We start from the raw sequence: 27036 nt of genomic DNA, 5'->3' as shown, positions 1-27036 counted from the left end.
GATAAAGACAAACACATGTATACATTTAAAAACTTTTATTTTGAAAAACTTTGGAGAATGGATGAAGACACTCCCCCTGGCACCAGGTGGAAATCTGGAAAAAAAGGGGGTCAATACAAAGTAAAACACCATTCACAAGGTCTCACCTTTTATTTTGAAAAAGTTTGGAGATAGGTTCTCGCGTAACCACCAGCCCCGCGAAATGGGGGGTGCCTCAGACTATCTGTACATAGGCAGGAAACCTTGTCCCCCTTGTGGAATTCTGGAAAACAAAAAAAAGGGGTCAATACACAAAGTTAAGTAAAAAACTATTCGCAAGGTCTCACCTTTTATTTTGAAAAAGTTTGGAGATAGGTTCTCACGTAACCACCAGCCCCGCGAAATGGGGGGTGCCTCAGACTATCTGTACATAGGCAGGAAACCTTGTCCCCCTTGTGGAATTCGGGAAAACAAAAAAAAGGGGGGTCATTACACAAAGTTAAGTAAAAAACATTTGCAAGATCTTACCTTTTATTTTGAAAAAGTTTGGAGATAGGTTCTCGCGTAACCACCAGCCCCGCGAAATGGGGGGTGCCTCAGACTATCTGTACATAGGCAGGAAACCTTGTCCCCCTTGTGGAATTCTGGAAAACAAAAAAAGGGGTCAAGGCACAATAGATTAAATTACATAAAAAGAAATACAGACTAGGGCCTAATTAAGTCAAATTTAACTAAAAAAAAACTACATTTAGCTTTTTTCTATATAACATCAAAAGGGTACCCATTATTCAGACACTGCAAAAGAAGGCAATATTAGACATATTCCTGATGGTCTGGTTTTCTTTTTGTCTGCTGCAGAAAGACTAAAAAATGATCTGAGTCTTTAAACGCCCCAAGCCAGTCTAGTTTTCCTCCACAAACAAATAATCAGGATGTTGATGTGGTGGGAAATATAGAAAACAATGGACAGGGGCCCACAAGGTACAAATTACACAAAACTAATAAAATAAAGCCTACTTCTGCCTGGAGTTTTTCAGTCAATTTCAAATCCATTGTTAAAAAAATAAATATCCAAAAAGCTTGTTTTTCTCTTCTTATGCTGAGGATTTTTTTTTTAAATGAGTCAAAAATGACACCTGTGCTATTGTTGAATAAATGTCTTAGGTTTTGTCTAAACCACATTTAAAACTAAAAATGAAACGGTCAAAGCCCTGAGGTCTTTAAGAAAGTTAACCGGGTAAAAGTATATAATCTATTTGAGTGCGCAGATTTTTTGTACCAATTACCAATTTCATCATACGCAGTTATCTGGGTATGATGATGACAAAGCCTATGTTCGCTTATTATTACTAAGTTCAGAAAGATGTGAAACTCACAAGCGGAAGCTACTCCTACACTTGCCACTATAGTCTTTTAAATTAAATTCAATAGGGATGACCCTACTTTACAGTTCCATTTATCACAGCCATGTCTGGTCCACATTAACCGCGATAATCGAGGGATTACTGTTTATTCCTTACACGTCCACTAATGGCATTTGTGTGGGTGACTAATCCACAGGTTTTTTGCTATTAAAAAAAACGAACTAGTTACTGTTTTCATTCAAAAGTTGAATGTATCATAAAAAACGACCCAATTGCGCAAAGCCTTGAATACTGAACGCTGACGTTTAAATATTACACGGATCGAAGGATTACCGTTTATTCCTTACACGTCCACTAATGGCATTTGTGTGGGTGACTTATCCACAGGTTTTTGCTATTAAAAAACACCAAGCTAGTTAATGTTTTCATTCAAAAGTTGAACGTATCATGATGATAAACGAGCCAATTGCGCAAAGCCTTGAATACTGAACGCTGACGTTTAAATATTACACGGATAGAGAAAATCGGAACTACGCATTTAAAAATGACTCACTTTGTTATGGCGTCGACAAGATGCCCCTTTCTGGTCGTTTTGGCCACATTCTTGAAGTTTCCCAGCAGTCTGTGCTCGTTGAGGAACTGAAACACACAATGGAATGATTACTTTTTAAACAAAGAGCGATCGCTAACGCAATGTAGCCAATTTGTTTGCAAACATTTTGCCGTCTGCACACACATGGGGCTAGCTAGCTAGCTAGCTACATCACGTCAACGAATCATGCTCTTATCACTCTTAAGACGAGAACTGGGGCTTCGAAATCCCCAAACGACAACGTACCGAATGTGCTGCATCGTCCTGTGAGAAGTTTGTCAGGCTTTCTTCGGCAAATCGTCACTTTTCAGCTGCTCTCTCTCTGCAGTGCACGCCCGTGCTGCCTCCTAGCTAGTAAGCTATTTTGGGTTTGACGTCGGCTATTTGAACTCTGACCTCGGCCACGCCTATTAAAGATACACACACACAAAATATAAATTGTTTTCATAATAACGTGCGTTAGTCAGCGTGTGTGTGTGTGTGTGTGTGTGTGTGTGTGGGGGGGGGGGGGGTTGTAAATGCTTTTTGGTTTGACTTTAATACTTAAAAAAAAATACAATGTTTTCATAATAACTATGCATTAGTCAGTGGGTGGGGCGGGGGCGGGGCTGTAAATACGTGTTGATTGGGCATTCATACTTAAAAAAAACATTGTTTTCATCATAACGTGCATTAGTTAGTGGGGGGAGCTGTAAATATTTTTGGGTTGGGCTTTAATCCTTTAAAATACAGTACTGCACATTATGAACATTGTGATGACATGCACTTTAGTGTTTGTTTTTTTTATTTCTAGAAATTTCCAACAATGACAAGGTAAAGTGTGGCCAATTCGTGGCGTAGAGGTTTGTTCACCTGACTCCTGTGTGGGCAGGCAGGGTTCGAATCTCGGTGGACGATGAACCATTTTGCCATTAAAAAAGACATTCAGTCTTTCCTTAAATAAAAGCACCAAGTGACCATATATAGGCGGGAGAAAAAACCTTACTATACTATGTTGTTGTTTTTTGAGAAAAAAAGTCTTACTATACTATGTCGTTTTTTAAGAAAAATAGCCTAACTATATATACTGTCGTTTTTTAACAAAATGCCTTACTATACTATGTCGTTTTTAAAGAAAAAAACCTTACTGTATATACATGGTCGTTTTTTTAAACAAAATGCCTTACTACACTATGTCGTTTTTAAAGAAAAAAGCCTTACTATACATGGTGTTTTTTAAAGAAAAAAGCCTTACTTACTATGGTCGTTTTTGCCGTTAAAATATCTCTCCAGATCTTCCAACACGACAAATCATATTTAGGTTGCTTTAAAAGAAGAAAAAAGATGTTTTTAGACAATTTTTCAAGTATATCAAGAGCAGTTTTATTTGAGAAATACAGTAAGTGTTTCCATTCCAAATACAACCGTACACTAAAAAGGTAACAAGAGCGTGCGTTCTGTGTGGTGTCAAACGGGCTTTAAAAAAAACCAACCCAAACTCTGACCGCGCCGCAAAACATTTTGGACGCTAAAAAAGTGTCAGCGCACGTGGAGAAAAATGGAAACAAAAAAAAGGGGAGCTCGCTTGGTATACTGGACTTCAAAAAGTCCATTCAACTACCAGACAAAAATTGGTTGTTAGTCCATCTTGGCTACAATAATAAACAAAGCAATATCACAATGTATGACATTTAAACTAACTCATGTCTTTAATTGCCAAATTTAGCTCTTACGTATGTATGTCTTTTGGCAATGTAGATGTAGATGTAGATGGATTAAAAAAAATCTGGTCCTGTTCCTGCGCAATTCCAGTATGCAACATATCAAAACCAAAAAATAAACAGTCAATTATGTAAGTCTATTGGTGCTACATCGAAAAATAAGAAAAACTCAAATGTGATACAGAGCTTTTTTTGTGCGAGAACAATACGCTTCTTTATGAAATAAATACATAAAAACTCACAAAAAGTCGGAAAAGCAAAGAAAAGGTGTAAAAACACCACCAGGAATAACTGTCGAAGGCTGACCGGAACATAATTGTTTTGCTGAAAAAAATGACTAAGTCTTTATTTGAATGAAAAAAGGATCATCCATTTACTGAACTACATAGTGTAGTGATCAGTCAAACGACAGCGGGATTCGAACCCAGGCTGCCCACATGGCAGTCAGGTGAGATAACCTCTACGCTACAAATTGGCCACACTTTCCTTTGTCATTATTGGAAGATCTTGACTACAAATATATAGAAACAATTAAGGGAAAATGTTTCCTGACCGGGATTCGAACCCAGGCTGCCCACATGGGTGCTCTTATTTAAGGAAAGATGACTTAGTCTTTTTTAATGGCAAAATGGTTCATCCACCACTGATGACTTATTCACTGGGCCACCACTCTCTTTGTCTCTTTTCATTCCCAGATCATACTTAGTACTTTATTGTACCTTCAAGTGGGAAAAGTTTGGTAAGCTCACAAAGCAGAGCAGACCAGGATTTGAACCCAGGTCCACAGAGGTGAGAGGCCAATGACTTATTCACTGGGCCACAGGCTGCCCAAAGTATGCAGTAGTATTTGTTGTTTTGTTTCTTTTCACTACCAGATCATACTTAGTACTTTATTGTACCTACAAGTGGGAAAAGGAAAAGTCTTGCAAGGCTATAGGCAAGAAGCAACCAAGATTTGAACCCAGGTCCACAGAGGTGGGAGGCCAACGACATAGTCACTGGGCCACAGACACCCAATTGTATGCAGTAGTATCTGTTCTTTTGTCTGTTAAAACTACCCGATAATAGTGTGAAAAGTCTTGCAAGCCTACAGGAAAGTACCGACAAGGGTTTGAACCCAAGTCCACAGAGGTGGGAGACTGATGACTTAGTCGCTGTAACATTGAATGTTAGTATTTAATAATAATAATGGGACATAGGCTTTGTCATCATCATTGACTCGACAAAAAGCCTAATTGTCATCATACCCAGATAACTGCGTATGACAAAATTGGTAGTGCTTCTCCGCAAGGTGCGCTTTACCGGCAAAAGGCCCAAATAAGTGATACTTTCAGACTCGTCGTCATTGTGCCGTGATGGATACATTGCATCACCCCTGAACGGATCACTTACCTCTCACAGATTCCTTCACTCACCTTCAGTCAGCCAGTAGGAGGCAGATCACCGCCCAACATCCTTCATGTTACCTCACCCCGAAGTTATTACACAGAAGGGATCGTGTGTCGTGCTACCGCAAGTTCAGAGTCCTGATGGCTGTGGGGGGAAAAAACTGTTCTTAAGCCAATGTCCGTACTTTGTGAGACCTTTAGTGTCTGCCAGATTTGTTGTTTTGTGTCTTCTAACCACCTGAAGTATCGCACTTTTTTCCTTTTTCATTGCAAAGATATAACATTAAAAGGTCAGGATTGTTCCAGACATGGAGTACAAGAAGTGTCCTCTACTCAGGCAGAACCCACCAGGGTTGGAATCCCAGATCCCAGATACCAGATCCCAGAGCTACAAATGCTTCATGATCATGTCTGAGGTGGAAAAAAGTGGCCTGACTTTCCATGGTCGTTTTATTTATTCGTCTTTAAAAAATATATATAATTACTGTGTGCATGGGTTTTTATTGTTTTAAAAAAACTTACCCTACAAGATTATTTTTGGGAGAAGAAAAATGCCTTATTATATATCATTTGTTTTGTCAGAATGAACTTAAAGATTGACACGGAAATGCAAAAATCTCTCTCTCTCTCTCTCTCCCCTGTTGGCCAGTGACTGATTTCATTATCTGTTGCCATACTAATCTCATTAGTGTTGGATTAACGCGCAAGGTTCTCCTGTTTACCCAAAATTTTGTTGCCTCGGCAAGGAAAAAAAGACTAGTGGACTTTAGTTGAACATTCTTCCATAGTAAAGTATACATATTTATTGCGCGCTCATGTCACTATTTTACCCAGCAACAACACTATCATTGCTTCCTACTAGTTTCACATTTGGAATGTTTTTGTTTTGTTTTTGTTTGTAAATAAAATGTTGGAGATACCGGACTGATTACTTGCCAGAAATACAGTTTTTCACACAAATAATGGGTATTTTAAAAAGTGTAAATTGCCACAAAACTAGAAAAAAACTACTTTTACAATTCATTTGGAAAGTATACACACTAAAATTCATTTACGTAAAGGGGATTTAAGATGGAGCCACTTGATTTTTTGAAATAGCAAATGATTGGAACATTTATCTTCCCAAAAAGAGCCAAATGAAGTTAAAAATGTATCTCAAGAGGGTTTTTGGAAGCCGCCGCCGCCGCCGCTATGAAAACGTGACTCAGGCAGGCCAAACGTTGACGTGACCAATTTATCGGCGTTAAGCCGTTAGCTATAAATGTCGCTGCTCTTTACGCAACGCCGCGGACGGTGCAAGGTGCAAGTAAGTCGTGCCCGGCAGATTTTAGTGCCATCTTGGCCGGTGATTAGCCTTAAGGCTTTCCAAGCTATCCTTAGCCTCCCCGTGCTGGCGATTAGCGGCAAGGCGAGGCGAAGCGAGTCGCGTCGCGGGGTGGACGCAAATGCTCGCCGTGGCTCCAAAAGTCTTTTGTGGAAGTTTTTGCCTCATGTTGAGTGGCTCCTTTTGGGATTAGCGACATGGCGCAGGTGAGTACACGCGCCACTCTCTATACTTTCGACAAATAAGGAGAAAATGGCAGTTTTGGGGGGCGGGGGAGGGGGATTGGGGGTCTTCATTCCAACTTATTTGGCAATAGAGAAGGTAAACGTCGTGGGGGTTAAAAGACGTGATGTTTTGAAAGAGTAACGTCTGTCGCATGTGTTGTTTTTGGACGTCCCGAGCGCCGTGTTTCTAAATTTGGCTGCCGCTGAACGTGCAGACCTTTTTGCAGGCCTTTCAAATTTGAAGCCAAGTAATCCATTCAAAAGCAATTCAAAAAGAGAGATCCAAAAATAATTCAATGTTTGAAAGTATTATAAGCAGGGGCGGATCCAGAACAATATTTACGGGGGGCAGCTTATATTTCACGATGCTATCGTATATTATCGACAATTGCATTGATGGGGCCTCAGATGGACTTGATTGAGAATTATAAAGACATTCCACACAATCAGATGCAGTTTAGCAAACACCATCACAAATGCATACACAACGGTTTTGGTGTATGACAAGCAAGGATTAAAGATCGGATTCCCCCCCCCCCCAAAAAAAAATTAACGTAATCATCTGGCATCTTTTGTATTTCGATTCAATGGTGGTAAACAAATCAATCGTGATGGCAGATATTAAAGGGGCTAAATGTCAAATCCAGCAGTTTCTGGGTGGCCGAGGCCCTTCCGTGACAACTTGGTGGATTCGCCCGTGTTTATAAAACAGGAAGTGAGCGGCTTTTCAATCACCCCGTCGTACTTGACGACACCAATATTGAGGGAATCCTCCCAAAGAAATCAACGCGCTAGTATCTGAATCAGGGAACAATGCGCTAATACAATAGGGAGAACAACACCAAATCCGTTCTTTCAAGGTGTCAGTCAAGCTTGGCCTATTTTCAACGTTTCGGGGATCGGCAGTGGCCCAAAAAAAAGCTCCCGGTCTCCCATATTTATGCCTTTTAGCGTTAATCCCGCTTTGACGTTTGACGAGCGACGTCCGAGATTTTTCGCTCTATTTTTCGGCTGCTTATTTATAGCAAGGCGAAGGATTTGCGCTCGGTTATCTGGGCCTTCGTGGACACCTTCGCCGACACGTGTTTTGTCATCATGTAATAATCCCTTCCATAAAGGCCGGAGAGTGGAACGTCAAATTTACCACGGAAAGACTAAATCATTGTTTTACAAAAATGGGTTTAAATGATGTCAATGGGAATTGACAAAAGGTTTTTTACCTGACGAATGAGGAAATCGCAGATGAAGAATCTTGGATTGCGTGGGTTGGTTCCCGTGTCAAAAGTTGAATTTCATTGGCCGCCGTCGACGGGAATAGACGTCCTATAGCGGTCCTTCGACTCAAGTCCCCCGCTTTGCCTTCTAGCCTCTGGAAGGGCGGCATGATCCGTCCCCTGGGACCCCTGGAAGCCCGGCGGCGAGGGACGACTGATGCGCCACCATGTCCTCCCAAAAACGCGGCTTCCGGTGCTCGGACGCCGTCGGGGCGTCCCGTGGACTCCCGCGCGTCCCGGCCCCGGCCTGCTACCTGTGCTCCCAGTGTCGAATGGCCGAGGCGTCGTCGTCCTCGCCGCCGGCGCCACCGCTCCACTACGGCTGTCCCTCGCAGTGCCCCTACCGGCGTCCCCCGCGGCGTCCGAGCAGGCCCGAGCAGCCGCCGCCGCCTCGCGGCAAGCGGGTTCTGCTGGTCAAGAACAGCCAGCCGTCCTTCCAGAAGAGCGTGGCGCTTCAACGCAAGGGCCTGAGGAGCTTGGCCCTGTTCCTGGAGGAGATCTCGGAGCTCATGGGATACCACGTCAGGAAGTTGTGCACCCTGGACGGAAACAAGGTGAGAGCTGTAAATTGAGGCGGGCAATCTTACAACTTTTCTTTCTTTCTAAAATGCTTTTAGGATTGAATGGGAGATTTTTGTGCATCTGGCAGGGTTCCGTAACCCTTGTGGTGACCATAGTGGACATCCATTCAAAAACTAGCATTAGCTTAGCCACCTGCGGCAGGCAATAGGCGAGTTAGGCCAGACAAATAAAGTCATTGTGTCCACTGGTTTGATCCAATCAAGTCAATCTGCTGTCACAGGGAGGGATTATATTTCAGTGACGTTGAATAAAGACAAAAACAAAAGAAGAACATTTATTGGTTTTCCTTTTTGATGACAACACAGATCAAAAGCAATATATCATGGGGGGAAGAAAGAATATAAGTAAACCTTTTCTTTAAAAAAAAAAAAGATTTGGTATGATTTGCATGTCTATAATCATCTCTAAACGATCAGAAAACCTGTCAGTTAATTCGTGTATCAAATTCGGGTATCTGAACGAAATTCAAATGAGTTTGAGCACCCTAAAAATACAGACGCCAACGTCCATCTCTGGTCACGAGCGCATCGGTAGGACGCGCGAGCCGTTGTGCTGACTAAGCTTGGCTCGCGGGACCGCACCGTCACCTGCAAGGGTTGCTGGGATTATCCCGGCCGGATTAAGACATTTATCTTTGGCAGGGATGAGAGGGACTCAGTGGCTGGAGGGAGGGAGGGGCCAAAGCATCAAGTGTTCTTTTAAAGCAAGCCCCGTTGGTTGGCCCAACACCAGGACGGACATAGCCACCACACGTTGCGGGACACGCTGTTCCGCAAAGTCAACATTTTCCTTGCGTTTCAGGTGGAAAATCTCCAAAGCCTCCTCCACTGCCCCCATGTCCTGATCTGCGTGGGACGGGAACCCACCCACCCGGCCATTTTGGAGAGATTTCGAAAAAGCGAGGACGAGAAGCTGCCCAAGCTGAGCGCCAAGGCGGGAGCGACCGTCAACGACGGTAAGAAAAGCGCCGGGGAGTTTCGGGAAACGCAACCGCTCAGTTTCTTCTGCTTCCCGACCCAGGACACGGAGCGCCACCAAAGACCACGTCCGCCAGGAATTCGGCATCTTCCGACAAGTCGTTTGCCGACGGGAACGAATCCCCGGGTAACGTGGGTTCGGCGCCGCCCTCCGTCGGAGGGACGTCGGGGGACGACGTGGAGAAGCTAGTCCACGTCAACAAAGACGGAAGCTTGTCCATGAAGATGAAAGTGCGCTTTCGGCTGGACAACGACGAGACTTTACTTTGGTCCACGGAATTGAGAAAGTCCTCCAAGAAGGCCGGCGAGGAGCCGGCGGGCAACAGAAGCCGCTCCGGCTCCGAGAACTTTTGCGGCCGCGAGCCGGCGGAGTCTTACCAGACCGGGTGTCGGCAGAAGAACGCGCAGGACTCTCGCTATCCCCTCTCCTACGACATCTGGAGGGCCACCAGGACGGACAGTTGCGGCGTTCCCACCTCCAGCTCCAGCGCCTCCTCCTACGCGGCCGTCTCCAGGAGGACCGTGGTTCAGAGATCCGGCGAGGAACACGCGCTGGAGCGGGAAACGCGGGTCCGAGCCTCCGAGAGCGTGGAGTACCGCGCCATCCGTGGCGTCTCCGAGCCCAAAGAACCCGGATCGTCGAGGGAAGAGACGGCGAACGGCGCCGGAGTAGATCGGTCAAGGAATTCGTCATTGCCATCCGGTGACGTCAAGTGGTCTGGCGAGCTTACCCGATCTAAAAAGGTCTACCCCTGTTACTGCGGAGCGTCCAAGTATGATGGAGAAATATATCCGGAGGGAACGGGTCGCGCAAAAAGACAGCAGAGCGCCACGTCGGAGAAATCTGGAGACGGAGAGGAGAAGCGATCTAAAAGTGCCATGTCAGCTCAATCAAATACCTCAACACGGTGCGGAGCAGATTTCTTAGCGGGCGACGAAAGAGCGTCAGAGGTGCAAAGTGAACCGCATCAATCGGAGACGGGATCCGCTGGAGAAAGACTGGAGACTGGCAAAGATACTCCAGAAAGATCCGGAAGCGCCAGGTCCGCAACATCTGCAAAGTCCCAAATCTCGGAATTCGATGGCGAGGTCCACTCGGTGAGGTCCGGGCAATCGAAAAGCCCCGACGGCATCTCTGTTTCAGATATCACGGAGGGGGCCGAAGACAGCCCGGAACGGGCAATCCCATCTGTAAAATTGGCAAGTTCTTGCCAGTCCCAATCCCCAGAGCAGGCAGATGGAGGAATCGACGACCAGGACGGTATCGAGGCGGAGGAAACACCTGGTGAAATCGGGAAACATTGTACCGAATCAAGGCCTCAAAGCACCATGTCAGGAAAAACCACCGCGTCCGAATCGTCTGCCCTATCCACCAGGTCTAAAGCTTCTGGACGCCAAGACGGCAGCCGTGTCCAAACCGCAGAAAGTGTGGTTTCTGCTCGATCAAAATCATCGATAAGATCTTCGAAAGCATCGCAGCAAGAAGAAACCGGCCAAGAAGCAAACTCGAGAACGCCGAGCAGCCTGTCGATGAACTCTGCCCAGTCGAGCGCTGGTTCAAAGTCCAACGAGGACGAGAGGGACCAGAGTGTGATATCTGAGGCGTCGTCCGCATCGGCGCCCTCCGCTAAATCTATTGCGTCCGAGGGTTCTGCGGCGGAAAAATCTCACTGCTCCGAGGACCCAGAAAGTGAAACGACAGAAAGGCTATCGAGGTGCACGTGTGTCAAGTCCACCCAGTCGCACGTATCAACCGAGAGATCGGCCAGTGCTCTGTCAGCAAAATCTGCCGTCTCCGTGAACGATGGGATTTCTGATCACGGAGCAGAATCTTCTTGGGAGGAATCCAGCGGGAGCATTTCCATAAGATCACTCTCTGTTCAATCCAGTGTTTCCGCTCGATCCAGTAGGTCCAATTGCTCGGCTGTAGTGTCGAGGCCAATGTCAAATGCTTCAGGGACGACTAATGTGTCAAAGGTTGCGACTGAGGAAGTCATAGATGGGATCTCTGATCATGACGCTTCGTCTGCTTCGGAGGAACCTAGCGAGAGCGTATCGTTAAGCTCGCTTTCGGTACGGTCGAGTCATTCAGCTCGATCCAGTAGGTCGAAACGTTCAGTTGAAGTGTCGAGGCCAAAGTCAAATGCTTCAGAGAAGACTAATGTGTCAAAGGTTGCAACTGAGGAAGTCGCAGATGCAATTTCCGATGATGGACCTGCATCTCCTTCAGAGGAACCCAGCGAGAGCGTATCTATAAGTTCACTGTCCGTCCGATCCAGTATTTCCGCTCGATCCAACAGGTCAAAACGCTCAGCTGAAGCGCCGAGGCCAAAGTCAAATGCTTCAGAGACGACTAATGTGTCAAAGGTTGCAACTGAGGAAGTGGAAGATGTGATTTCTGATCATGGAAGTGCATCTGCTTCGGAGGAACCTAGCGAGAGCGCATCTATAAGCTCACTGTCGGTTCGATCCAGTATTTCTGCTCGATCCAATAGGTCGAAAAGCTCAGCTGAAGTGCCAAGGCCAAAGTCAAATGCTTCAGAGAAGACTAATGTGTCAAAGGTTGCAATTGAGGAAGTCAGAGATGCAATTTCCGATGATGGAGCTGCATCTGCTTCAGAGGAACCTAGTGAGAGGGCATCTTTAAGCTCACTGTCGGTCCGATCGAGTCATTCAGGTCGATCCAGTAGGTCAAATCGTTCAGCTGAAGTGTCGAGGCCAAAGTCAAATGCTTCAGAAAAGACCAATGTGTCAAATGTTGCAACCGAAGAAGTAGAAGATGCAATTTCCGATGATGGAGCTGCATCTCCTTCAGAGGAACCCAGCGAGAGCGTATCGATAAGTTCACTGTCCGTCCGATCCAGTATTTCCGCTCGATCCAACAGGTCCAAACGCTCAGCTGAAGCGCCGAGGCCAAAGTCAAATGCTTCAGAGATGACTAATGTGTCAAAGGTTGCGACTGAGGAAGTCACAGATGCAATTTCCGATGATGGAGCTGCATCTGCTTCAGAGGAACCTAGTGAGAGGGCATCTTTAAGCTCACTGTCGGTCCGATCGAGTCATTCAGGTCGATCCAGTAGGTCGAATCGTTCAGCTGAAGTGTCGAGGCCAAAGTCAAATGCTTCAGAAAAGACCAATGTGTCAAATGTTGCAACCGAAGAAGTAGAAGATGCAATTTCCGATGATGGAGCTGCATCTCCTTCAGAGGAACCAAGCGAACGCATATCCATAAGCTCATTGTCCGTTCTATCGAGTAATTCTGCTCGATCCAGTCGGTCGAAACGTTCGGCTGAAGTGTCGAGGCCAAGGTCAAATGCTTCAGAGATGACTAATGTGTCAAAGGTTGCGACTGAGGAAGTCACAGATGCCATTTCTGATGATGGAGCTGCATCTGCTTCAGAGGAACCTAGTGAGAGGGCATCTTTAAGCTCACTGTCGGTCCGATCGAGTCATTCAGGTCGATCCAGTAGGTCGAATCGTTCAGCTGAAGTGTCGAGGCCAAAGTCAAATGCTTCAGAAAAGACCAATGTGTCAAATGTTGCAGCTGAAGAAGTAGAAGATGCAATTTCCGATGATGGAGCTGCATCTCCTTCAGAGGAACCCAGCGAGAGCGTATCGATGAGTTCACTGTCCGTCCGATCCAGTATTTCCGCTCGATCCAACAGGTCCAAACGCTCAGCTGAAGCGCCGAGGCCAAAGTCAAATGCTTCAGAGATGACTAATGTGTCAAAGGTTGCGACTGAGGAAGTCACAGATGCAATTTCCGATGATGGAGCTGCATCTGCTTCAGAGGAACCTAGTGAGAGGGCATCTTTAAGCTCACTGTCGGTCCGATCGAGTCATTCAGGTCGATCCAGTAGGTCGAAACGTTCGGCTGAAGTGTCGAGGCCAAAGTCAAATGCTTCAGAGAAGACCAATGTGTCAAATGTTGCAACCGAAGAAGTAGAAGATGCAATTTCCGACGATGGAGCTGCATCTGGTTCAGAGGAACCCAGCGAGAGCGTATCGATAAGTTCACTGTCGGTCCGATCGAGTCATTCAGGTCGATCCAGTAGGTCGAAACGTTCAGCTGAAGTGTCGAGGCCAAAGTCAAATGCTTCGGAGAAGACCAATGTGTCAAATGTTGCAACCGAAGATATAGTAGATGCAATTTCCGATGATGGAGCTGCATCTCCTTCAGAGGAACCCAGCGAGAGCGTATCGATAAGTTCACTGTCTGTCCGATCCAGTATTTCTGCTCGATCCAACAGGTCCAAACGCTCAGCTGAAGCGCCGAGGCCAAAGTCAAATGCTTCAGAGATGTCCCATGTATCAAAGGTTGCAACTGAAGTAGAAGATGTGATTTCTGACTATGGAGCTGCATCTCCTTCGGAGGAATCAAGCGAACGCATATCCATAAGCTCATTGTCCGTTCTATCGAGTAATTCAGCTCGATCCAGTCGGTCGGAACGTTCGGCTGAAGGGTCGAGGCCAAAGTCAAATGCTTCAGAGATGACTAATGTGTCAAAGGTTGCGACTGTGGAAGTCACAGATGCAATTTCCGATGATGGAGCTGCATCTCCTTCAGAGGAACCCAGCGAGAGTGTATCTATAAGTTCACTGTCAGTACGATCCAGTATTTCCGCTCGATCCAATAGGTCTAAGCGCTCAGCTGAAGTGCCGAGGCCAAAGTCAAATGCTTCAGAGATGACTAATGTTTCAAAGGTTGCAACTGAGGAAGTCACAGATGCAATTTCTGATGATGGAGCTGCATCTGCTTCGGAGGAACCAAGCGAGAGCGCATCTATAAGCTCACTCTCGGTTCGATCCAGTATTTCCGCTCGATCCAACAGGTCCAAACGCTCAGCTGAAGCGCCGAGGCCAAAGTCAAATGCTTCAGAGATATCTGAAGAAGTGTCAAGCAGAGCAGCGAGTCAACTGTCGGCCAAATCCTCAAATTCTAACCGATCCAAAGTGTCGGCTAAAGAAAACGCTTCGGATGCCAATCAAGTCGAAAGAGCTTCAAGCAATACGTCAGACAAATCCGAAGAAATCTCCCAATGCAGCGAAAGTGAGGTGGTTCAGTCTGACGCTTCGGGAATTACCGAGGAAGTCTGCGACCGTCTTGTGCCTTCAGAAAGAGTCGCTAGCTCCTTGTCTGTCAACTCCGAGCGTTCGGCAAAGACAAAGACCTCCGCAATTTCTCCGTCGTCCAAAGCCGATGAAACGGAGTCGGAGAATCGCGACGAACCCGAAGAGAGATCGGCAAGCAAAGCCTCGGTCACGACGAACGTATCTCGATCGCCGAGCCCATCGGTTTGCGAGATAGCGTCCGAAGAAGAAACGGCGCTGAGGCCACGGAGCGCCGTCTCAGCGAAATCCTCCAGATCTGCCAAATCGGCAAAGTCGAGATCCTCAGCTGCACAGCGAGAAATCGATGAAAACCTGGAGAGAGCACCGAGCAACCTTTCTGGAAAATCCAATTCTTCTGCTGTTGTCTCCTTGTTGTCACGGACCTCCAAATTGTCTTTGAGACCTCCAACTGAAAGTGAAGAAGTCGGAACGGACAGTGCGATGACAGACACGTCGAGGACATCCAATGCATCAGATGGGACCGGCGTCGAAGAAAATCCAGAGATATCAGGGGCGTTATCAGTCCAATCCATTCGGTCTTCTGGAAGCAGAAAGTCTGGAAAAACCTCCAGTTTGTCCGAGGCAAGAACTGCAATGTCAAACGTCTCTGCAAAGTCCAAAAAGTCAAATGTTCCGGTCGTGGCAGTTGAGGAACCTGAAGGTAGAGCCTCCACGGCCATGTCATCCAAGTCCAAAACATCGGCGACCTCTGAAGTTCTGGAAAGGAAAAGCAAACGTTCCGCAAAATCTGTCAAGTCCAGGAAAACCGATGTCTTGGCGAATGAAGAGGACGAAAGCCCACCAAAATCCCTTCCTCAAATTCGCGAGACTCAGGTCAACGGAAACGAGAGCGCCGAGCGAGAACCGAACGGCCCAGACGAGGAAGCTCTGGTTCCCTCCAGCCTGCCCAACGCGTCGCTGACCGAAGTCGTCAACGAGTGGCTGAATAAAATCCCGCCTGAAGGAGAACTGTATCAAATGGAGGATCTGAACGGCCACGCGGTAGAAGAAAGCAACGGCGAAGACACTCCGGCCGAGAACAACATCAACGGACTGAACGACGAGGGCGAAAGTCCGAAAACGGCCGGGGACGCCAAGGGGGAGAACTGCGGCGAGGTTGACGCCAAGATATTTCACTCCACCGTTCAGGTGATGAAAGTCCTCCTCAACCCGAGGATGGACAGATGCAACAGTCTACCGGAGGTTTCTCCGGCGTACGGACGAAAACTGAGCACCTCGGCCACGGGTCTCTTCGATTGCCTGGCCAAGCTGCAGTTGATTGACAGGGATCCGAAAAACGCCGATGAAAAATGTCAACGATACAAAGCCCTCATGGAGATTCTTCAGTCCCTCTGGCTCTGCGGCACCATCCAAAACGAAGCCGACCGGCAGTCCGACAAAGAATTCAATCAGGGGTCGTCCTCCGGCGTGGATGTCAACAGCGGCTCCACGGGTTCTGGGAAGAGCAGCGATGGTAGGAACCAAGCACAAAACCCAACGGGGACGGAAGGGAAATCGCCGGAGCTCCACCAGAACCAAGACGTGGGCCAAACAGAAGAAGAAGGTACTTGCGAGGAAAGCCCGAAGGAAGATCCTCCGTCCGACGAGACGATCGGAAGCGGCGATGGTCCGCGAGAACCGTGCGACAGTCCGTCGTCTTCCAACAAGTGCTCGGAGAGCGACGGGAGGACGGGAACGGAGGCCGTTTCGGAGAGTTCCGCCCTCTCCCGTAAACGATCGTCTCAAGACCCCGACCCGTCGTGGGTCCACAGTTTGCTGAGCAAAATCGAAAAGCAGTTCATGACGCATTACGCGGACGCCATGAGCGATTTCAAGGACCAGTGGAGCATCGACGATAGCGAGCAGTTTGACGCGGTGGTCAGCGAACTTCGGGATGAGATTCACAGGCGCATTCAGACCAGCATAAACAGAGAACTGTGCAAGATTAAAGGTCGGGCGGGGGCGCCCAGACCGCCCAAAGAAGCAAAATCTAGACCTTCCACCACCCAGACGGACGAGAGGAGACGGCGACTCCGGATGAAGACCAAGCGCTCGGGGAGGAGCGACGAATCGGTGACCAGCAGCATGTTTAGCGACCAGCGCGGCGAAACTGATGACGAAAATTGCCCGTGCGACTCGTGCGTGGCCAAGAGACTGTCGCGGAGGACTCAACTCCCCGTGGAAATGCCCACTACTGCCCCGGTTTTGAAGGATTTTGATCTGAAGAAGATTCTTCAGATGAGAAATGACGATCCAGACGAGGAATTTCTGGGACGCGGCGTGGCAAAAGCTGCCGCGGCGTCGCTGGTGGCGCAGATCCTGGACCGCGCCGGTATGGAAGCGGTAGAAGATGACGTGGAAGACGTGGAAGAAAAAGACGAAGAAGCCGTGTCTGAAAACGAAGATGAAGAGGAGGAACCGGCTGAAGAACACGAAGAAGATGATGATCCAGCGACTCAAATACCTTCTGGCGATGACGAAAGTGACGACGCATCCACCACGAAAGGCTCCAATGGCGAGGAAGATCTACAGGCCGAAAAGGCGATGACCGAGGAAGCTGGAGAAGGCGAGGAGGCGGTTGAAAGTCAACAAGAATCCGTGGAAGACCAAGAAGGAGGAATTGAAGTCGAGGAGGAACCTCCTGGTCTGACGGAGACCGACAACCCGTCTGCCAAAGCAAACGAGGAAGACGAGTCGGCCGACGATGAGGAAAACGATGAGGAGGCCACCGCCCATGCTTCAGAAGATGAAAAAACCCAAGAAGTTGAAGGAGGTGACGAGAACGATGACGCGTCCACCGTCAAGAACTTAAAGGAAGATGCAAATACAGACGACGAGCTTTCTGCGGGTGAAGGTGGAGAAGATGAAGTTTCGGAAACAGAGGTGGCCACTGAAGCTACGAGTGAAAATCAATCGGAGGCTGATGATCAGGATCAGGATGGTGAGGCCGATGCGGCGAGTGGAGTGGAAGATGAACAGGAGGAAGCAGAAGATCAAGCGGCAAGTGGAGCCGAAGATGCCGGAGAAGACGAAACTGCTGAGGATGTAGCCAGTGAAGGTCAATCGGATGAAGGCCAAGTGAGTGGCGAGGAAGAACCTTCTAGCACAAGTCTTGCAGAAAATGAGGATGAAGACGAGGTGATGACTGACGTGGTTTCCGAGCGAGCCGAAGATGCTGAAGAGGGAGCTACAAGCGATCCAGAATCCAAGGTGGACCAAGAACTGGAAGCCAGTGGTGAAGAGGAACCTCCTGTCGCTAGTGCAGACGAGGATGTTGTCCCAGATGAAAAAGCAGCTGAAAGTGAAGATGTTGGCGAGGAACTTTCTGCCGCTAGCGGGGATGAAGATGATGGCGCCGCTAGTGGGGATGAAGATGATGGCGCGGCTAGTGGGGATGAAGATGATGGCGCCGCCAGTGGGGATGAAGATGATGGCGCCGCTTCAACACAAAACGACGAAGCCCCGGAGGTGGACGCCGAGGAAATTGAAGATGACGACACATCGCTAGTGGCCACCAAGACGGCCACGAGCGAGGACGAAGAAGAAGCTGAAGGAGGCACCATCGGCGAAGATGATGAGGAGAGACAGACACTCCCTGACAATGACGAGGTCCTCCAACAGTCTGCAGAAGAAGATCCAGATGAGGAACCTGTTGAAACTGGAATGGAAGAGACGGAAGAAGCAGAACGTGCTACCGAAAGTCAAGAAGAGTGTGAAAAATTAGAAGATCGCGACGTGGATGACGCAAGCCAAGACGAGGTTGCAGACAGAACCGAGGATGACGGCGGTGAAGGTGAAGAAGACCTGGAGGCCGATGAAGGGGCTGAAAAAGAATCAGAGGAGAACTCTGAAGACCCAGATGCCATCACAAATGAATCAGCGTCTGAAGAGCCAGAAGTGGAAGAATCGGGAGGAGTTGATGACCAAGAGGTGGCGGATGGTGGTTCCACAGAGGCTGCTGTAGAAGAGCAAGTTGAGCACGAAGGTGACGAGAAGGAGGATCAAAACGACGAGGAGCCGGAGGGCGGGAGTGAGGCAGAAAATGAAAAGGACATGGGAGAGGATGATCAAGATGAAACAAATATGGATTCTTTGGAAGCAACTGAAATAGAGGAGGAAGAACCCAAAGCCACCGATGACCAAAGTCTAGATGAAAGCGTCGAGAATCAAGAGCCCAGTGAAGAAGGGGAAAACCCACATGAAGATGAAAATGAGGAGGAGCCTGAGGCGAGCGCTGAAGACCTTCAAGATGATGGGATGGCTGAGGATGGTGAAAATGAGGAGAGCAATCAAGAGAGTGAAGACGAAGAACCAAATACAGTTGACAATCAGACTGAAGAAGATGGAAGTGATCTGGAATCCCAAAATCAGGAAACCAACAAAGCCGGTGAAGAAGTTGAAGATCAAGAAGATCAAGAAGAAGAAGAACAAGAAGAAGAAAAGGGAGAAGAAGAGGGAGAAGAAGAAGAGGAAGAACCCCAGGTGAACACAGACGGCGGTCCAGATGAGGTGACTGATTTGGAGGTTGAGAATTCGGAAACCACTGAAGCTGTCGAAGAAGACCAAACCAATGATGATGAGGACCAAGATGAAGAAGCAAGCGGAGACCATTTGGAAACATCTGAAAAGGAGTCAGAGGAACCTGAAGTGGCCAATGAGGAAGCTGCAGATGAGGAAAACAACGAAAGAGACGATGATCCCGAACAGCAAGAACCTGAAGTGATCCCAGATGACGAAGATCTGGATGAAGTCGCTGAAAACCATGAACACCAAGATGAAGAACAGGCGAATGAGGAGACTTTGGAAGCATCTGAAAAAGAGATGGAAGAACCTGAAGTGACTGACGAGAACGGCGCAGATGAGGATAACGAAGATCCAGAAGAGAAAGAACACCAAGATGAAGAAGAGGAGAATGAGGAGACTTTGGAAGCATCTGAAAAAGAGATGGAAGAACCTGAAGTGACCGACGAGAACGGCGCAGATGAGGAAAACGAAGATCCAGAAGAGGAAGAACCTGAAGTGACCGATGAGAACGGCGCAGATGAGGAAAACGGAGATCCAGAAGAGGAAGAACGTGAAGTCAATCCAGGAAATGAAAATGGGGATGAGGTGGCTGAGCTGGGAACTGAAAACGAGCATTCAGAACATGACGAAGATCCAGACGAGGAGCAAACGAACGAAGGAAGCTTTGAGGGATCTGAACAAGAAGATCTACAGGAGCCAGAACCCAAAGCGGACCAAGATCTGGATGAGACGGTTCAGCCGTTAACGGAAAACCAAGAAGGACCAGCGGAAGACGGAGATGGCGAGGAAACCAATGAAGGAACCTTCGACGCGTCTGAAAAAGACGGGCAGGAACGTGTCGTGGGAGATTCGGCGGACGGCGAGGACGAAGCGGAATCAGACGACGACGCCGGCGAAGCCGACGGGGGCCGTGACTCCGCCCCCGGCCGACCGGCCCATCGAGACGCGGGTAACGCCGTCGCCGCCGAAGCCTCAACGTTGAAGGTGGACGGCGCTTTGCGAAAAGCCAGAGACGAATCCGAAGACGGCGTGGACGCCGACGGCGAGGACTCGGATGCGTGATGCCGTTTTTGGGGCCCACGTAGACCTCCGCAAAAGCTGAGGAGCACAAGCCGAGACCTCCACCACGAGGCAGCTAGCACGCGTCACAAAAAACTGGTTCAAAACCAGTCCAAAAATGTCAACAATTTGAGTTCTGTGCTTCAGAGGGAAGCTCAAATTATGTTTATAGATTTTTTTGTTTTTGTTGCATCTGATTTAAGGGCCTACGAGTGTATTTTTTGCACAGATATGTACGTCACCGGTAAATTCTTGTCTCCGTACTTGAAGTACTTTTTGGGAGAATGTCATGTATATGTTCTAGTGACCTTGATGTTTGTAAAAAAGTAACAATGATATTTTAGAATAGAGTATGTATACTATGAAGAGTATAAAAGATCCTCAAAATGTATGTAACGAGCACATTTTTGTCGGGAAATAAAACGCATCTGCACTTTAAAATATGGTTGTGATTATTTTACCATATTATTTTGACCACCCCCCAAAAATTGTCTAAATGGGTTGATTTTTCTAATTCAAAGTTAAGGTTCACATCTTTCTTTTCTTATTTAATCATTTTACTACAAAAATGGACAGATTCCATATATTCGTCCTTTTGACAAAAAGGCCATTATCATTATTATTATTTTTATTTTGAACAAAAACGACTGAAATCTCATTTAGAACTATAGCAATAGCGATAGCGATGGCGAACCCTGGCGCCTTTGATGAAAGGCCTCTCCTAAATTGAGTGCCCCGCAAATCCCAGACCGCCATTACGGCGGAACTGATGGATGCGCCTGGGTCACGCTTTCCCGCCGGCGCTCTCCCTGGGGTGCACGACACCCATAATTGGCGTCGCCCTGATTGACCGCACCGGTCCACGGCGAGGCGCGGGACGTTACGTGACCCCAGAGCGCCGGTCGAGAGAAAACGGTCGCGCTGAGGAAGCACCTGCCGGTCTTCCTACGACTCCGCGTTTTCGGGGGGGGGGGGATCGGCGGCGAGTGACGTCCCGGAGGACGGCGCCCTTACGAGGGGAGGGGGGACACGACGTATTGTTCCTTATTGACGAGCGCTTTGTTTGGGGGAGCTTCTCATCACTTCCATGTGTGACAGAGGCCACAGAAGGTTCCCACACAGGCAGGAAGTGTGAGGGGGAAATCCGCATGTGTGTATCTACGTTATTTTGTGTGTGACTGCCACTTTAAATTGGAATTAGGAGAGCCTATTGGAAAAATGTCCTTTTTTAGTAGCCAATCAATTGGAATGATTTTTTTAAAAATGAGATGCAATCGTCAAAGCTTTCATATTCCTAAACTGGTATATATTTTTCCAACTAAATGATTTTGACTCTTGTCATTTCATTATTCGTAATAATAATAATACCTAAAAATGAACCTTGTAAGCCAATCAGGTCTTCTGGAACCCCGGATTGGATGTCCATCTCCGTCCTGTGGCGGGCCGGGCGGGGGTCATTTATTTTTCACTTCCACCAACGAGCCTTTCTTTCCTTTCTTTCCCACCGTGGTTAAGGTCATCCTCCGAGCAGGATGCGGCGTCTGGGGACCCCCCGAGCCCAACGCCATCCGTCAAATCTTGGGAAGAAAACAAGGCCTGGAAAGTGAAGAGGAAAAGGACTCGGTTAGCTAGCACAAGACTTGCTGTGCACCTGCGGCGTGAGAATGTGAATAGTAGAGTACAATACCAGACCCCCCCCTCGCTCCCGTGCCCCATTACCACACGCAGGTGGTCCGAAGCAAATTCTGTGAAGCGGTGCCCAGTGGAGCAATAATCCCCCACTTTGCGTGTTGGATCAATCGCCCCCGCTGCTACCGCATAGGAAGCAAACATTTCCGCCGCTGTTGTAAGATTGATCGCCACCCCCCCCCCAACCCGCTTATAACATCATCATCCTCATTCATGAACCATAACAGGCTCATTATCATGATATCATATATAGAATAATGCCAAGATAGGGGAGTTGGAAATAATAGCGTTTGTCTCCCTCAAGTGGACGAAAGGAACGAGTCATGCGTTTTAAGTGATTATTGGGAGAAAAGTAGAGCAGGCTTCTTCTGCGAGAAAGAAAGTCACCTTAAATGGAGGCGGTGGACGCCATCTTGAATGGGATCGCTTCATTGTCAACACAACCACATCCCGAGTTTGAAGAGGGTGTCCACACTTATGCAAGGGAATGATCTTGGATGTTTATTTCCTCCTGAAAAAGAAAAGTTCCATGTAAAGTTTAGGAGTGAATGAAAAAAAATCCTAGTGATAACCTCATTTTAATTCACAGCACAAAGTTGAAAAGAGCTTTAAACATTTATATTTTAAACTATATATACACTAAACTAAACAATTCTAAAAATAATCTAATTAAACTAGATAACAATTATCAAAATTGAGTACTTTAAAGTTCCAGTGCATAAATACGACATTGACTCACAATAAAAAATCTACAACAAAAAAAATATCTCATCAAGAATGTGCCTAGTTTCTAATCAAAAATACATCTTATCACACTTAAGATAAACTCCCTTTAAAAGTAGAACTTCAGTCAACTGTATAGGTTTATTTTGGCCCCTTTTTCAAAACTGTTATAAGCAAAAGGTACAACTTAATTTTTACTCACGTGAGCATTGAAATAGAAACGACTATTTGAAAAACTCAAGTATTCACGAGGCGAGGCTCGCCAACTTTAATGAGGCGGCCCAAGAGGGAGACCATATCGCTCATCAGGATAACGAGAAAAAGACTTGGTGGTGCAGACGGAAACGGACCGCCACTTTTTTTGCAACTAAGACCAGAAAAGAGGACCTCAAGTCAAGTACTTCTACGCGCATTTGGCTAATTCCGACATACTTTGGATACCATACGAGTAAGAAAACGGTCTTTTCTTCAGGATGGGCTGCACGTGCAGTGGTCAAACGCTCCATGACGACTTATACGCTAAAAAAAAAAGCTCAAGTCACTCGGTAAGTACAATAGAATATTTTAAATACTGTTTTTAGCGGGGGTATGTAAAGACTTGTTTTTGTGTCTTCTAGATTTGGCATGGAAACACATACTGTGAAAATGGTGAGCGCCAAATTAAACACTTTACTTTGAAGTGACTACAATGTGTTAAGTGCAATACTTTAAAAAGAAAAACAAGTACGTTGCATTTGTTTTCTGAGCGCTTGCTGCCGAGCTGCCAGCTGCTGTTTGTATAGACTTGGGCAGCGAAGGAAGGAAGCATTTATCTGAAATCTGTGGGGAATTCCTTCTTGGCTTTACTTCCCTTTTCAAAAGATAACTCCGCCAAGGCCAAGATTTGTCAAAAAGTTCTAGAACAGCTGCCGATCATTTAACAATTTTGATTTTTTTGTTGTTGTAGAAGATGCGGTTTTTGTGGCTGAGCATGACTTCAAGCCCACCAATCACAGCGAACTTTCCTTCGGGAAGGGGGATCGATTCAAGGTGTTGCAAGAGTAAGTGGAAGCTAAATTGCCAAAGTGGGGCGACGCCTTGACTTGGACTTTTATGTTGTGGATCAGAAACGGCGATTGGTGGTTGGTTCGGTCGCTAGCCACGGGTTCCGAAGGTTTCATACCGTCCAACTACGTCGTTCGGGCGGACACCCTTGAGGTGGAAAAGTAAGTTCCTCGCTTTGCCCTAAATGCTTCCAAACGACGGATATGCTAGTGTACTTTTTTTGCGATTAAAAAACTCTTTGCTTTATCATTGAAGTGGTTTGTTTTGACAGGGTTTACTTAGTTGGCTGGTTCTGTTCTCCTCTAGATGGTTCTTCAAGGACCTGAGCAGGCGAGAGACGGAACGCTTGCTCCTGGCGCCCGGCAACAAAGCAGGGGCTTTTGTCATCAGGGAAAGCGAAACGTTTCCAGGTGACGTCTAATGTCCGTCCGGACGGAGCGCGGCGTCTGGCCGTGGCGTCTAAAATTGCCTCCTGGGGATTAGGCTCCTTCTCGCTGTCCGTCAGAGATTTCACGGCGGAGACGTCCGACGTGGTCAAACACTACAAGATCCGCTCTCTGGATAAAGGGGGCTACTACATTTCCCCCTCCAGTACTTTTCCGTCCTTGCGGGAACTGGTCCGGTACTACACGCGTGAGTGGGTCGCGGCGTCGTCCAACGGCCGCCATCCGCCGCCCTCACCCGCGTTTGGCGCCGGTAGGTACGGCGGACGGTCTGTGCCAGCGTCTGTACGCCCCTTGCAAGAAGAAGGCGCCCCAGCAGCCGTGGGCTCCGGACGAGTGGGAGATCCCGCGAGAGACGCTGACCCTGGTGAAGAAACTCGGGGCCGGGCAGTTCGGAGAAGTTTGGATGGGTGAGTTGAAAGGGGCGCCGGACGTTGGGGGTGCGTGGACCCCGGCGAGAGATGGATGTCCCAACTCAGGTTACTACAAGAACGCGCTGAAGGTGGCCATCAAGACGTTGAAGGAGGGCACCATGGAAGCGCGAGCCTTTCTGCAAGAAGCTAACTTGATGAAGCAGCTGCAGCACGAGCGGCTGGTGCGACTTCACGCCGTGGTCACCCGGGAGCCTATCCTCATCGTCACAGAGTTCATGATCAACGGTGGGATGGTCTAACTGGCTGAATGGGTGCTGCCCCCTACGGGCTGGGAGCTGTTCTCAACTTGGGACTTTTCAGTAGCAGTTTGCAAAAGCTATTGAGGCAGAAATTATATGTTATACTGTCAATGATAAAAGCAAAGAGCATTTGTGACTAATGTTAGCATTTAGCACGGATCAAGCTATGTTATCGTGGTCAATATCCGATTTATGCCCCCCCTTCCCTCCTCCATTACAGGATGCTTACTGGACTTTTTAAAAACGGACGAAGGAAAAAAACTGCGGCTAAACAAACTGATAGACATGTCGGCGCAGGTGGGAAACCAATCTCTGTCATAAACATTTGATGATATCCCACGTACGGTAAGCACGCCGCTCAGCCGCTTCAATTACGAGCTTCCGCAGAGGAAACTGCGCTATTTTTCCATCCCCTCGCACTTCCCCTTGAAAGGGAAAATTCCCCTATGAAAAACCACGTCCTCGGCGGATCTAATCATGCACATCCTGCTGGTAATTTAACGGGTGGCGGCGCGGTTTGATTGAAGACAGATAGCCGAGGGCATGGCCTACATCGAGAGCAAGAACTCCATCCACCGCGACCTCCGGGCGGCCAACATCCTGGTCAACGAGACGCTGCACTGCAAAATAGCCGATTTCGGCCTGGCTCGCTTGGTGGAGTCCGAGTACACGGCTCGAGAGGGTCCGTTCCTCGCTTATTTTTATTTTTATTGGAGCTTTTCTTTAACCTAATAATTACTAGGGCATTAAGTATGACTAAATAGTCATTTGCAGTTTGTATTTAGGGAATTTGAGCAACGATTTAAATGGTAATTATCACTTACCTTCCAGGCGACCAATCGACCGTGTACCGTATTTTTTGTCTTTTAAACAAATTAGACTCAAGGGGAAAGAGAAAAATATAACTATATAGCAATTGTGGAGAAGACTTCTAGTCATCCGTTAAAGCAAAAAAAAAGGAGAATTCATCTACTCACTGTGTTTTGTGATGACAGGTGCCAAATTTCCCATCAAGTGGACGGCTCCGGAAGCCATCAATTACGGGACCTTCAGCATCAAGTCGGACGTGTGGTCTTTTGGCATTCTCCTGACAGAAATCGTCACCTACGGAAGAGTACCGTATCCAGGTTAGCCATATTTCCAAGGCATGAATTCGTTCAAATAATCAAGGCCTCGGAAGCGGGCGTCCTTTAAACGAGACGCTTTGATGTCCAGGAATGACCAACCCGGAGGTGGTCCGCAACCTGGAGCGCTCCTTCCGAATGTCGCGCCCGGAAGGCTGCCCGGAAGAGCTTTACCGGATCATGGCGGCTTGCTGGAAGGAGCGTCCGGATGAGAGGCCTACCTTTGAATTCCTGCAAAACTTCCTGGAAGACTATTTCGTGGCCACGGAGGGACAATACGAGATGCAGACGTGACTTAAGACTTGCTATTTTCAACTGTCTCGCAGGCGTTATTCACGATTGGTCGGCAAGGGGAGAGTTTGTTGGCTAACTACCGAGTGGGTATCTTGAAGTTGTACTACCATGTAGTGACGTCTCGATGCGTTACTCAGTATTGGTATAAGCGCCCCATCGGATTTGGTCACAAGATCGTAACATCTGTCTTCAAAAAATGAGCATTGCGAAATTCTTACTACTATGGCACACAGAACGTTTCTGTAAATTCACTGCCCTCTGTTGGTCAAAATGTACATTGCATCTATTTATGGCAATAACAACTGATTTTGTTCCAGCAACAAAGTCGTGTGTTTTAATAACACTTGACTTTCAAAAATTGCACTCGAACGAAACAATTCAATGGAATGTTCAGATGCGAGCATCGGGATTAATAAATTTCAGGACCTTATGGGCAATTTAGGTTGCTTCTATTTTTAAAAAAAGAGTGTGGGAAAAGTAAAAGCGGCATTGTCGGCGCCCCGCGAAGGGCCAAAGAGCATCGGGAAGATAACGACTTTGGAGTGAAAGCCCGCCATTTCCTGGATGGACAGGAAACAGGAAATGCTGCTCAGCATTCCGCAAATGCCACACACTGAGCCCCTCCCGCACAAATATTTATGTTTGCTCCAAACATTACCCGCTATGTTAAACCTGGGTTTAAAGTCGTTGTGACTCCAATTTGATTTTAAAAAGAGGATAATATCCCTGAAATGCCGCTATTGTCCAGAAGAGGGCAGTGAAGCTACAAACATTCTGCAGGTAGACGAATGGAAGGCATTCCAAAGGAATTATTGGATGATTTAATATCTACGGAACAACTATAATCGATTTAGGACTTTTTTATGGTTCTCCCTGACTTTTTGAAATATGTGGAAAATGAAAACGTTCCTATTTTAAGTCACGAATTGACTTTTGGAAGATTTTAC

The 27036-nt window shown here is 47.3% G+C and overlaps 2 protein-coding genes and 1 long non-coding RNA gene across 6 annotated transcripts; 2 read left to right on the top strand and 1 right to left on the bottom strand.

The window, feature by feature from the left end:
- Positions 1 to 20: 20 nt before the first annotated feature.
- Positions 21 to 25792, bottom strand: LOC144064370 (uncharacterized). The gene is made up of 9 exons (XR_013296780.1): positions 25649 to 25792; positions 22176 to 22299; positions 21480 to 21695; positions 7792 to 8384; positions 3174 to 3239; positions 2182 to 2342; positions 1897 to 1982; positions 508 to 623; positions 21 to 262 (listed from the first exon to the last, which is right to left on the bottom strand). It is a non-coding gene; the product is annotated as an uncharacterized LOC144064370 (long non-coding RNA).
- rp1l1b (rp1 like 1b) lies at positions 6311 to 20534 on the top strand. Of its 2 annotated transcripts, XM_077586834.1 has the most exons (4): positions 6311 to 6553; positions 7938 to 8399; positions 9229 to 9382; positions 9448 to 20534. In XM_077586834.1, exons 2-4 carry the CDS (start codon positions 8013 to 8015, stop codon positions 20100 to 20102), a joined length of 11196 nt encoding a protein of 3731 aa, XP_077442960.1. In that variant the 5' UTR covers positions 6311 to 6553; positions 7938 to 8012; the 3' UTR covers positions 20103 to 20534. The 2 variants fall into 2 exon arrangements, with proteins under 2 accessions (XP_077442960.1, XP_077442961.1); XM_077586835.1 differs by lacking the exon at positions 6311 to 6553 and having other exon boundaries at positions 7919 to 8399.
- blk (BLK proto-oncogene, Src family tyrosine kinase) lies at positions 22836 to 26526 on the top strand. Of its 3 annotated transcripts, none has more exons than XM_077586840.1 (12): positions 22837 to 23056; positions 23129 to 23159; positions 23458 to 23551; positions 23618 to 23716; positions 23862 to 23965; positions 24039 to 24188; positions 24256 to 24408; positions 24478 to 24657; positions 24892 to 24968; positions 25203 to 25353; positions 25667 to 25798; positions 25887 to 26526. In XM_077586840.1, exons 1-12 carry the CDS (start codon positions 22985 to 22987, stop codon positions 26087 to 26089), a joined length of 1446 nt encoding a protein of 481 aa, XP_077442966.1. In that variant the 5' UTR covers positions 22837 to 22984; the 3' UTR covers positions 26090 to 26526. The 3 variants fall into 3 exon arrangements, with proteins under 3 accessions (XP_077442965.1, XP_077442966.1, XP_077442967.1); XM_077586841.1 differs by having other exon boundaries at positions 25199 to 25353; XM_077586839.1 differs by having other exon boundaries at positions 22836 to 23056; positions 24256 to 24657.
- Positions 26527 to 27036: the final 510 nt, after the last annotated feature.

Source organism: Stigmatopora argus, chromosome 19 (assembly GCF_051989625.1).
Source record: "Stigmatopora argus isolate UIUO_Sarg chromosome 19, RoL_Sarg_1.0, whole genome shotgun sequence".
NCBI classification, from domain to species: Eukaryota; Metazoa; Chordata; class Actinopteri; order Syngnathiformes; family Syngnathidae; genus Stigmatopora; species Stigmatopora argus.
Note: the sequence above shows the minus strand (reverse complement) of the source record. Positions and strands in the feature narration are given on the sequence as shown.

Bases quoted from the DNA above. Each gene is read 5' to 3' on its own strand.
- rp1l1b (XM_077586834.1), top strand. From the start codon at position 8,013: ATGTCCTCCCAAAAACGCGGCTTCCGGTGCTCGGACGCCGTCGGGGCG. The intron at 8,400-9,228 runs GTGAGAGCTGTA...CTTGCGTTTCAG, and splicing joins GCACCCTGGACGGAAACAAG to GTGGAAAATCTCCAAAGCCT. The intron at 9,383-9,447 runs GTAAGAAAAGCG...TTCCCGACCCAG, and splicing joins GGGAGCGACCGTCAACGACG to GACACGGAGCGCCACCAAAG.
- blk (XM_077586839.1), top strand. From the start codon at position 22,985: ATGGGCTGCACGTGCAGTGGTCAAACGCTCCATGACGACTTATACGCT. The intron at 23,057-23,128 runs GTAAGTACAATA...TGTGTCTTCTAG, and splicing joins AAAAAAGCTCAAGTCACTCG to ATTTGGCATGGAAACACATA. The intron at 23,552-23,617 runs GTAAGTGGAAGC...GTTGTGGATCAG, and splicing joins CGATTCAAGGTGTTGCAAGA to AAACGGCGATTGGTGGTTGG.